Source organism: Hyla sarda, chromosome 8 (genome assembly GCF_029499605.1).
Source record: "Hyla sarda isolate aHylSar1 chromosome 8, aHylSar1.hap1, whole genome shotgun sequence".
NCBI classification, from domain to species: Eukaryota; Metazoa; Chordata; class Amphibia; order Anura; family Hylidae; genus Hyla; species Hyla sarda.
In genome coordinates, this window is record NC_079196.1 from 16,235,633 (window position 1) to 16,248,576 (window position 12,944).

The 12,944-nt window shown below is 47.0% G+C and overlaps 1 protein-coding gene across 3 annotated transcripts in view; it reads right to left on the reverse strand.

The window, feature by feature from the left end:
- The window catches only part of CFAP65 (cilia and flagella associated protein 65), a 117,651-nt gene that overhangs the window by 16,443 nt on the left and 88,264 nt on the right, over positions 1-12,944 (reverse strand). For all 3 annotated transcript variants that reach the window (XM_056534469.1, XM_056534467.1, XM_056534468.1), the window contains exons 28-29: positions 12,638-12,709; positions 8,044-8,258 (exon numbers count right to left, since the gene is read on the reverse strand). In XM_056534469.1, the coding sequence (XP_056390444.1) occupies positions 8,044-8,258; positions 12,638-12,709 (287 nt within the window). The remainder of the gene's footprint in view (positions 1-8,043; positions 8,259-12,637; positions 12,710-12,944) is intronic.

The following is a 12,944-nucleotide window of genomic DNA, read 5'->3' on the forward strand; positions in this document are numbered from 1 at the left end:
TCCTTGAAGATCTCCCACCACTCTGACTTACTGCTACAAAGGCCCAGCAATGGTACCTGGCTCTGAAGAAAATCCTCAAAGGACTGTCTTATCTCCGCTTCTTCCAAGAGAGACGAATTCAGCTTCCAATAGCCTCTGCCCATCCGGGGGGTCTCTGTGACATTCAGAGAAAACAAAATTAAACAGTGATCGGAGAACTCCACCTCAACAACAGACACTGCTGAAGAGACGGCTTCCTCCTTTAAATAAAACCTGTCTATCCTAGACCTACAACTACCCCTATGATAGGTGAATCCCGCGTGGCCTGGGGTGTGCCGGATGTGGACATCCACCAGGCGAGCCTCACTCGCTATGCTATTAAGGGCGACGCTATCATAAGTCAGCTTGTCTCTGGCACCTCCCCTGTCTTGGGGCCTCGTGACAGCATTAAAGTCCCCTCCAAAGACCACCTGCCGACTTGTAAAAAGATAGGGCTTGATCCTCATAAAGAGGCACTTCCGGTCCCACTTAGACTGTGGGCCGTAGATGTTAATAAGGCGAAGTTCTTGTCCCCTCATGAGGACATCTAAGATCAGGCACCTCCCCATTTCTAACTCGATAACCCGTCGGCATTCTACCGCTGCGGTAAAAAGGACCGCCACTCCGCTATACGGCTCGGCCCCAAGAGACCAGTAGGAGGGCCCATTCCTCCACTCTCTTTTAGCCTTGTAGATAGATGACATATCTGTTAGCCTGGTCTCCTGCAAAAATAAAATATCAGCATTAATATGGGCAAAAAAATCATAGGCCGCAAATCGAGCTGTATCTGACTTAATGCTGGCAACATTAATGGATGCCAGAGTCAACGGAGAGGGTGCCGCCATCAAGGGTGATTGAGTTAGACAGCTTTCTTTTTCCCACTCCCCTTCTCACCCTCCACATCAGAAGAACTCTTCACCCTCTTTAGAGAAATAGAAGTGTCCATCTCACCAGACGTCGTTTTACTTTCCTCGTCTCCGGATTCTAGGCCAGTCCCTTCCCCCGAGGACATAACCTCCCCAGGGGAAGAGGACTCGGCGCCCCCTGGAAGCCCCTCTGCCACCTCCCCCTCATCCTCCCCTTCCGAAGAAGAGGAGGAGATGTCCCTGAGGGGTCGGAATCGATTGGAAAGGCCAACCAGAGGGGAGTCAGTTTTGCCTTCCTTTGGCACCTGGACCAGGGTGGGAGAAGATCTCAAATCTCCCTTTTTTTTTTTACTTGTACCCCGCTTTCGTGTCTCCTTCTGCCATCCCACATCCTCCTCCTCCACGCTATCTGAGGAGATGGCACCTTCCTCATTCTGGATCCTCCTGACCTCCTCATTCAGCTCGCCATCCCTCGGGGTCTCAGCAGCAAGGTTGGCCTCTGGGACAGAATGAGAGGTCGTCCCAGTAACCCGGGCTTTCCCCATCACCCTATCCCTTTGGCGTTTATCAAGACGTCTTAGTTGGGCTGGTGTCTTTCTCTTGCTGTTCCTCACTGACCCCTCAGTTCCTCCACCCCTGCTAGTCCCCTCCCCAGCAGATTCCGGCTCGTGATCTTCACCCGCTGGGGACAAGACCGCATTAGCGAAAGAACGAGGGCAACGACTGAATGGGTGACCTAAGTCACCACACAGGTGACACCTAATCTCTGCACAAGATGCGGCAAGATGGCCTACACCCCCACACAAGGCACATTTCTGCACCGTACAGTTTGCACTGAAGTGTGTGGGGTCACCACATCTGTGACAGAGCTTCGGCTGACCCCGGTAGAAAATCTGGATACGATCCCTGCCGAGAAAGGCAGAGGATGGAATATGGGTAACTGTATTTCCTGAACGCTTAAGTTTTACCAAAAACGTCCAGGCTCCTGACCAGATGCCAAACTCGTCCCTGTTCTTCTGCGGGACCCCCATTACCTCGCCATACCGTCCTAACCAGGTGATAATGTCAACACAAGAGAGTGATTCGTTACGGGTCAAAACGGTCACTCTCTTGATTTCGTTTTGACGAGACAATGCCTGTACGGCAAAGTCTCGCCAGCCGGGCTCATTCTTTACCAATTCATAATTCGACCAGAAAAGCTCAAGCCCCTCTGGCCGAACAAAACTGATATCGAATTCAGGAGCACCGTAGGGATGTATCAAGGCAAAGATATCAACTGCCTTGAAGCCCATCTTTAGCAAGAGCTCAACCACTTTGGTCCTTGAAGGACACATATCTTCGCCCTGCCACCGAAGACGGACCACATTCCTACGGTTACTACCTGCCCCGGCTGTTGGGAGGGACCACACAGTATCGCCCCCTCTTTCCTCTCGGAAGGCAGAGAGACCGTGTCTCTCTATCCAGAAGGACAGATCAACTGCTCTACCCTCTACATTAATCGACCTTTCCCCCTTTTTCAGAGCTTCCAGGAGACGTCGCTGCAATAAACCGTCCCTAGAGTCAGGAGACGAGGAAAGTATTCTACTTCCCCCAGCAGTGACATTGGCATAACTCCTATGATCTGTCACCACTGGGGGGGCAACCGGACCAGACCCTACACCTACACCACTTCTAATGACAACATCCCCACCACCCTCAATAACAACATTAGCACTTCCCCCAACAACATTGTTTCCAATAACATCATCTGTAGTCCCATCACCACCCCCAATTACAGCAACAGCAAAATCACCTTCTCCAATAACATTAACCTCCATCCGCTCCCCAGTCATACACCCCGCACCCCCATTTACCTTCTCATTCACACTGGCTGGACCAGAAATAGCAAATCCGGGAAACGAGGATGATGATGATGTTTTTCCCTGTTTTGCCTCAGCATCACGGGGCACTGGGGCTGGGACAACCTCCGCTGGCCCTTTAAGGGACCGGGCAGCATGCTTGCCCGGTCTAGAGGAGGCCCCAGCCCTGTTCTTATTAGTGCCCTCCGCCTCATCAGCATCATCTCCAGTCTTCTCATGGCGCCGCTGATCAATGGGATCAGCGGCACCAATGCAAAATAAACGTTTTTCTTTACTTTTAGGAGTGTCTGTTATGCCCTTTGTTACCTCCGGCACTGAGTCACCCCCCTCTCCCACAGGGGAGCGAACTACAGCACCGGAGTCTGCCTCTCTGCCCACCGCTGGGCCGCCCTCACTGTACGGCCTTGCGGCCGATGCCTTCTCTGCTCCATCCCTGCTACTGCAAACAGGCATGGAGCTCTGCGCCCTTTTAGTATCTGTACTCTCCCCGCACCTTTGCACCGAGTCCACCACAGAACACGGGCTGGGCTGGGTAACGGGGCTTGCACAATGAGCTGACCCTGCGGCCGACTCAGGATTTACAGGGAGGGGGGTGTAGATGTAACTCACCACTTCTTGCTGCTTTGGCTTGGTCTTCTTTTTCTTCTTACCCCCAGGTGCCTCATTTGGGAGCTCATCTCCAAACACCAGGTTCTGAGGACACACTGGGGATTCCAGCATGCGGATCTGGGCCATTAGCGCCCCTCCCTGGTAGCTGCTGTCACTGTCCTCCCCTGAGTCGGCAGGTGATACTGCTGGCTGCTGTGCAGGGGGCCCACTGTACGGGGCCTGCTGCTGTTGCCGCAGGCCACCAGGTAGATCTGGCTGTAGTTCTTCCTCCATCTCCTCCGCATCATCCACCTGGCTCTCAGGTTGCAGCCCCATCAACCTTTTATTTTTTTCTTCTTCTGTCACCCTGAAGCGCTCCTCATTTTCCAATTTCTCTTTAAATGGCCCACTCTTCTCCAGTAATGCTGCTCTCCTCTCCTCCAAAACTTGCATGTCAGCCATAAGTCTTTTTATCTCTGACTGGATCTCAGTTTTTTTCCGTTTAGGAGATACCTTGGCTCTGGCACGGGCACACCGCAGTTCCTCTCCGAGCCTCCTGATGGCCTTACAGGCATCTTCATACTCACGGAGGTGACTTTTTACCCGGGAGGTATAGGTGGAAATAGACTCCCGGGTCCTCAGCACTCCCCAGCCTTCCTCACTGAGGTCGGCTTCACCTCCGTGAGCACTCTGCCTTCTTCCGGACGAACCCAGCTTTCCACTGGCAGCACCCAGCTTTCCCAAGGAGGATCCCACCTTGGAGCTTCTCGCCTCTGTGGGGGGAGTTGGAGCAGCATTGCTGCGACTCCTGGTGGAACGCCTCACCCCCAAATCCTCCGATGTTCCGGCCGCTTGCTGGCTTCTACTGCTCCCCTGCGGCCTAGTCCGAGGAGCAGAAGCCTGGGCCTCGCCTCCCTCACTCATGCCTGGAAACCCACTCCCTCCCTGGGGAGGAGGAAGCAGGCCCCAGGTGGAACAGATGGTAATTCCCTGGAGCTCAGGAGACACAGCAGACACACACAGCACAGCTGAAGCACGACCACACCCGCAACTAATTGGTCAGCACTCCAGAGCTGCACTCACTATTCTGCTGTTGGGGTCACTGAGTACATACATTACATTACTTATCCTGTACTGATCCTGAGTTATATCCTGTATTATACCCCAGAGCTGTACTCACTATTCTGCTGTTGGGGTCACTGAGTACATACATTACATTACTTATCCTGTACTGATCCTGAGTTATATCCTGTATTATACCCCAGAGCTGTACTCACTATTCTGCTGGTGAGGTCACTGTGTACATACATTACATTACTTATCCTGTACTGATCCTGAGTTATATCCTGTATTATACTCCAGAGCTGTACTCACTATTCTGCTGGTGGGGTCACTGTGTACATACATTACATTACTTATCCTGTACTGACCCTGAGTTATATCCTGTATTATACTCCAGAGCTGTACTCACTATTCTGCTGGTGAGGTCACTGTGTACATACATTACATTACTTATCCTGTACTGACCCTGAGTTATATCCTGTATTATACTCCAGAGCTGTACTCACTATTCTGCTGGTGAGGTCACTGTGTACATACATTACATTACTTATCCTGTACTGATCCTGAGCTGTTAGGGTGAATGGTATTGAATTTTTTTTATTTCTCTAAATGTCCTAACAAGATCAGATTGTATAGAACATGTCGGCAAATAAAGCAAATTCATGTCAAATCCGGAGCCTGTGACAGCCCTGAAAGTTTACGGGAAACTTCTTTCAGGTTAGTGAATGTTCCGGTATATCATTCAGCTCAAAGGACACTTGAACCTATTAGAAATTGAAGGTGTATGTAGTCAATATGTGATAAATATATCTATCTATTATATAATAATAGACTGGCATAATATGGAGCTGTGTTTCCTAACCAGTGTGCCTCCAGCTGTTGCAAAACTACAACTCTCAGCATGCCCGGACAGCCAACGGCTGTCCGGGCATGCAGGGAGTTGTAGTTTTGCAACAGCTGGAGGCACCCTGGTTGAAAAATAGAGTAAGTACAATTCAGCTTGCAGTGTATTGTATGCAGCATAGTGTATTCAGTGTAGTCTATGCAGCTTTCAGCTTGCAATGTATTGTAATACAATCAAGCTGCAGAAAAACCAACTGCAGAAATGTTTACTTCCACATATTTCATATAATGCACTAAAAATATATAATATGTCCATAGTCGCTGACTTTTCTGCATAGAGGGGAAGTAATTTTTTTTTACATGATCCCCCATTAAGGTGTAAGCCGTCCTTTAGTGAATGGAGCAGGTAATTATCGTTATCACCAGGTACATCAGGACATTGGTTCCCATATAATGTAATACATGGGTAGATTTCAGGGCTTTAAGACTGGATTATCTAGAATGTCAGACAATCCGGGGCCTAAAGTTCTGGAATTTCCAGTTTCTCTAGAAGACTCCATTCATTTCTGTGTGTTTAGGAGATGGGAGGGGAAAATAAAGCAACATCCAAAATACACATCAATATATATAGTTTTCCTGGAGATGAGGTTTATAACTATATAACTATTATATTTCCTGAACCCATAGTGATAGCAGCAGCAGTATACAGATAGAGCTGGATGGGAGGTGTATAACTACTATATATTCTGATCCTATAGAGATAGCAGCAGTATAAAGATAGAGCTGGAAATGATGTGTATAACTACTATATATAATGATCCCATAAAGATAGTAGCAGTATAGAGCTGGAGGAGAGGTGTATAACTACTATATATCCTAATTCCATGGAGATAGCAGCAGTATACAGATAGAGCTGGAGGGAAGGTGTATAACTATTATATATATCCTGATACCATAGTGATAGCAGCAGAAGTATACAGATAGAGCTGGATGGGAGGTGTATAACTACTATATATTCTGATCCTATAGAGATAGCAGCAGTATAAAAGATAGAGCTGGAAATGATGTGTATAACTACTATATATAATGATCCCATAAAGATAGTAGCAGTATACAGATAGAGCTGGAGGAGAGGTGTATAACTACTATATATCCTAATTCCATGGAGATAGCAGCAGTATACAGATAGAGCTAGAGGGAAGGTGTATAACTATTATCTATATCCTGATACCATAGTGATAGCAGCAGAAGTATACAGATAGAGCTGGATGGGAGGTGTATAACTACTATATATTCTGATCCTATAGAGATAGCAGCAGTATAAAGATAGAGCTGGAAATGATGTGTATAACTACTATATATAATGATCCCATAAAGATAGTAGCAGTATACAGATAGAGCTGGAGGAGAGGTGTATAACTACTATATATCCTAATTCCATGGAGATAGCAGCAGTATACAGATAGAGCTGGAGGGAAGGTGTATAACTATTATATATATCCTGATACCATAGTGATAGCAGCAGCAGTATACAGATAGAGCTGGATGGGAGGTGTATAACTACTGTATATCCTGGTCCTATAGAGATAGCAGCAGCAGTATACAGATAGAGCTGGATGGGAGGTGTATAACTACTATATATCCTGATCCTATAGAGATAGCAGCAGTATAAAAGATAGAGCTGGAAATGACGTGTATAACTACTATATATAATGATCCCATAAAGATAGCAGCAGTATACAGATAGAGCTGGAGGAGAGGTGTATAACTACTATATATCCTGATCCCATAGAGATAGCAGCAGCAGTATACAGATAGAACTGGAGGGGAGGTGTAGAACTACTATATATCCTGATTCCATAGAGATAGCAGCAGCAATATACAGATAGAACTGGAGGGGAGGTGTAGAACTACTATATATCCTGATCCCATAGAGATAGCAGCAGCAGTATACAGATAGAGCTGGAGGGAAGGTGTATAACTACTATAAATTCTTATCCTATAGAGATAACAGCAGCAATATACAGATAGAGCTGGAGATGAAGTGTATATATATCCTGATCTCATAGAGATAGCAGCAGTATACAGATAGAGCTGGAGGGGAGGTGTAGAACTACTATATATCCTGATCCCATAGAGATAGCAGCAGCAGTATACAGATAGAACTGGAGGGGAGGTGTATAACTACTATATATCCTGATCCCATAGAGATAGCAGCAGCAGTATACAGATAGAACTGGAGGGGAGGTGTATAACTACTATATATCCTGATCCCATATAAATAACAACAGCAGTATACAGATAGAGCTGGAGGGGAGGTGTATAACTACTATATATTCTTATCCCATAGAGATAACAGCAGCAATATACAGATAGAGCTGGAGATGAAGTGTATAACTATATATCCTGATCTCATAGAGACAGCAGCAGTATACAGATAGAGCTGGAGGGGAGGTGTATAACTACTATATATCCGGATCCCACAGAGACAGCAGCAGTATACAGATAGAGGTGGGAGAAGAGGGTTCTGTAAGCTGCTAGAAGGCATTTGATAGGTGATGATGTCATCCTGTATTTCACAGGAAGTCAGCTGACCCAGGACTGACTACTTCCTCTGACACATTAAACTCTGTGGGTCAGGCTGGTGATCACATGACCCTGTTGCAGTAATCAAACGTATGGCTGCAGTTATGCTGGAATGGAATAAGAGACGGTGCTGTAGGACAGTGATAGTGAGAGGGACCTAATATGATAACATTCTCCCCGTCATCCATCCGGTCTGTCAGTAGTGATGACCGCGCACTCACCGCTGCTGGAAGTGGCGCGGAAAATCATTCTGAAACTGGCTGAGGAAATCTGGAGTGTGATGGGATCGCCCGGTCACTGACAAGTGAAGCTGTAAAGGAACGGGTGGTTGGGGTCTCAGACAGACCTCCAGAGTCTCTTTCATTGCCCTGCGGGTTTCTCGGTCTCGGCTGACTGGCAGTCGGGGGTAATCTGTATTCTTGATAGGTGGTAGGGTCTGTAAATAAGATAAAGATTTAGTCTAGAAGTGTCTTAATAGGTAAAGGGGGTCACCGCATGTCCAAACAGTGGCCCTCCAGATGTTGCGAAACTACAACTCCCAGCATGCCCGGACAGCCAACGGCTGTCCGGGCATGCTGGGAGTTGTAGTTTTGCAACAGCTGAAGGTACCCTGGTTGCGAAACACAACTCTATACAGTATACAGCACCAGTCTGCTATATAGCAGAGATATTTGTGTATTGCATGTCTTCTTCTGGATCAACACTGCGGTAGTCTCCAAATTGTGGCCCAGTTTGGATGTTGCAAAACTGCAACTCCTAGCATGCCCGGACAGAAGTTGTGATTTTGCAACAGCTGGAGGCACACTGGTTGGGAAACAATGAATGTCAATATAGTGTGTCTCAGTGTATTCATATGAGATGCAGCTTCAATCTGTCTCCTAGGTTTCTCCCTTTCACAAGCTTTTGTAAGCTGCATCTCATAGGACCCGAATAGGACGGCTGTCTGGGCATGCTGGGAGTTGTAGTTTTGCAACAGCTGGAGGCACACTGGTTGGAGAACACTGGCTCACACTATAGAGTCTTCAGTGTATTCCTATGAGATGCAGCTTCAATCTGTATCCTAGGTTTCTAACTTTTACAAGATTTTGTAAGCTGCATCTCATAGGACATGCTAGACCGGTGGTCTCATAACTGTTGACCTGCAGCTGTTGCAAAACTACAACTCCCAGCATGTCTGGGCATGCTGGGAGTTGTAGTTTTGCAACATCTGAAGGCCCACAGTTTGGAGACCACTGATATAGATCATCAATGTCTCATAATCGGAGTCCGGACCTCACATCAATACCTAAAACAAGTCACAGCTCAGTAAAATGCATCAGCCCCTCTTGAGTTTTTTCCCAAAATATCTTCTGACCCAGAGCTCAGTCAGAAAAGCATCATTGCCATTTGCATTGAATGAGATAAAGCTGCAGTTTACGCCCAGCGTATGGCATCGAATCAATAGTCAGGCGGTAAATCAATAAACTGCCAATGCGTGTAACTGCAAAATCCCAAGTAAAAATGCAGCAGATTTGAAAGATAATGCTGCCCCCTAATGGTTATTTTATTCTTGTGCATGTACAGGCAGCTTCTAACTGATGCTGCAGAATACTACAAAAGGTACAGGGCAGAAACATTTCAAAGTTAACCCATTAGGGACCAAGCATTTTTTTTCCTATTTATCATAACATTTCAAGAGTCAGATCTATTTAATTTAATTATTTTTTTAATCTTTTTACTGATGTGTTGAGGTTTTTGTTTTTAGGCTGCTTTCGCACAATGAAGTTCACCCGTTAATAAACGTACGTTTGAAAAATAATTATTAACGCCCGTTAAACAACCCCATTGAAGTCAATGTTTTTTTTTCGTTTACCCGTTATCACCCGTCATAGCCCGTCGTGACTAACGTACGTTAGTTGTGATGGGAGAAATAACGTGACCTGCACTAATTTTTCGCCCGTCACAAGAAACGGGTAAATTAACGGACGTTATTTTTAACACTGAAGTCTATGGCCGACAGACGTTAGTAAATACACCCGTTAATGCCCGTTATTATAACGGACGTTATTTTTACTGAGCATGCTCAGAAAAGGTGACATCAGCAGACTCCTGCAGTGCTGAGGGACTACTACTACTCCCATCATGGAACAGACTTGTTTCCATGATGGGAGTAGTAATTCCCTGGCTGCGGGAGTCTGCAGACAGCTGGGGAGGCTACATTAGTGTTTGTACTACTACCTCCATCATGGAACAGAGTCTGTTCCATGATGGGGGTTGTAGTACAGGGGCTGTGGGATTCATCGCACCGGGTTTCACTTCTGAGACCCGATGCGATCCGAAGTTATTAAGCAGGGGATCGGGCGGCATGCTCCGCAACCCTGCGATGTAGCAGTGTGTTTTAACTTTCATTTTTGAATCCCCCGCGGGGAGCCCTGAATGGTCGGTACTGAGGAGCCATTCAGGGTTCCCAGCGGGAGATTTAAAAATGAACATTGTGACTAGCAGGAGCCATATGTATATTAAAAGCGCTGTGGGGGGGGCAAGATATATAGCGCTGAGGGGGGGGGCAGACATATAGCCTATATATCTAGCCCCCCAGCAGCGCTTTAGATATGACCCCGGCCGGCGCATTAATAAATATATACCCCCCGCTGGCGCATTAAATATATACCCCCCCGCAGCCCATGTATAATGTAGCCTCGCAGTGCTTCTATATACCTATGCAACTGCAGCGCTATATGTGAAAAGTATTTCTATCAGCAGCATCGGGCACCCGATGCTGCTGATAGAAATACTTTTCATACATAGCGCTGCAGCGGGATAGGGAATAGGGATACTCCAAAATTTTTTATCCTGCTGGGGGAGGGGAAAAAAACCCTATACTTACCTTTCCCCGGTCCCCTGCAGCTGTAGTTCGGCTCTGTCCAGGTCTTTTGTCTTCTTTTTGCTTCTGAGACGAGCGCTCGGTGCAGGACCTGCCGGCTCAGCAAATCACTGGCCCCGGTAGTGTTCTGTCTTGGCCAGTGATTGGCTGGAGTCGGCAGCTCCTGCACCAAGATCCATGTTAGTATTTATAAAACACAGGAAACCATTGTAAATAGGCACGGTCATTTGCATTGGAAATGTGTATATTTTTGGGTGAAAAATGCTATCTTTGCACATATTGTCTGTGTTTCTGTGCATGGATAATATACAGAAGGTGGGGGCAGGACAAGCGGGGCTCTGTACACCGAAGACAAGCGGGGCTCTGTACACCGAGGACAAGCGGGGCTCTGTACACCGAGGACAAGCGGGGCTCTGTACACCGAGGACAAGCGGGGCTCTGTACACCGAGGACAAGCGGGGCTCTGTACACCGAGGACAAGCGGGGCTCTGTACACCGAGGACAAGCGGGGCTCTGTACACCGAGGACAAGCGGGGCTCTGTACACCGAGGACAAGCGGGGCTCTGTACACCGAGGACAAGCGGGGCTCTGTACACCGAGGACAAGCGGGGCTCTGTACACCGAGGACAAGCGGGGCTCTGTACACCGAGGACAAGCGGGGCTCTGTACACCGAGGACAAGCGGGGCTCTGTACACCGAGGACAAGCAGGGCTCTGTACACCGAGGACAAGCAGGGCTCTGTACACAGAGGACAAGCAGGGCTCTGTACACTGAGGACAAGCAGGGCTCTGTACACTGAGGACAAGCAGGGCTCTGTACACTGAGGACAAGCAGGGCTCTGTACACTGAGGACAAGCAGGGCTCTGTACACTGAGGACAAGCAGGGCTCTGTACACTGAGGACAAGCAGGGCTCTGTACACTGAGGACAAGCAGGGCTCTGTACACTGAGGACAAGCAGGGCTCTGTACACTGAGGACAAGCAGGGCTCTGTACACTGAGGACAAGCAGGGCTCTGTACACTGAGGACAAGCAGGGCTCTGTACACTGAGGACAAGCAGGGCTCTGTACACTGAGGACAAGCAGGGCTCTGTACACTGAGGACAAGCAGGGCTCTGTACACTGAGGACAAGCAGGGCTCTGTACACTGAGGACAAGCAGGGCTCTGTACACTGAGGACAAGCAGGGCTCTGTGCATTGAGGAAACACAGGCTCACACAGCAGACTTATTGACAAACCAGGTGCCTGCACCGAGCCCTGCTTGTCTTGCCCACACCTGTATTTTGTCCTATTTGGGAAACATAGGCAATAGCTCAAGGGCATTTTTTCACCCAAAAATATACACATTTTTTAACCATTGTATATCAAAAATATTCACATAATGTTATTATTGACAATATATCAAAACATTTTGCAAATGACCGTGCCCATTTAAGGATTATTCTACATATTGTACATCCTATCACCTACCTGTGTCTTTTCCAAGCAAAGGCCTACATGTTAAAGGGGTATTCCAGGAAAAAACTCTTTTATATATATCAACTGGCTCCAGAAAGTCAAACAGATTTATAAATTACTTCTATTAAAAAATCTTAATCCTTTCAGTACTTATGAGCTTCTGAAGTTAAGGTTGTTCTTTTCTGTGCTCTCTGATGACACGTGTCTCGGGAAACGCTCAGTTTGGAAGAGGTTTGCTATGGGGATTTGCTTCTAAACTGGGCGTTTCCCGAGACAGGTGTCATCAGAGATCACTTCGACAGAAAAGGACAACCTTAACTTCAGAAGCTCATAAGTACTGAAAGGATTAAGATTTTTTAATAAATAGAAGTAATTTACAAATCTGTTTAACTTTCTGGAGCCATTTGATCTATAAAAAAAAGTTTTTTCCTGGATAACCCCTTTAACAGACACCTAAAAACTGCAATAAGACATAAATCTAGTACTAATACTACACCTTGTATCTCCTTATGTCTGTCAGTTGTTGCTTAGCATGAGTGATCCGGGCACTTCTGGAGTCTGGTGAACGCTGCAACATAAACAGTAGAGATGAGCGAACTTACAGTAAATTCGATTCGTCAAGAAATTCTCGGCTCGGCGGTTGCTGACTTTTCCTGCATAAATTTGTTCAGCTTTCCGGTGCTCCGGTGGGCTGGAAAAGGTGGATACATTCCTAGGAAAGAGTCTCCTAGGACTGTATCCACCTTTTCCAGCCCACGGGAGCACCTGAAAGCTGAACTAATTTATGCAGGAAAAGTCAGCAA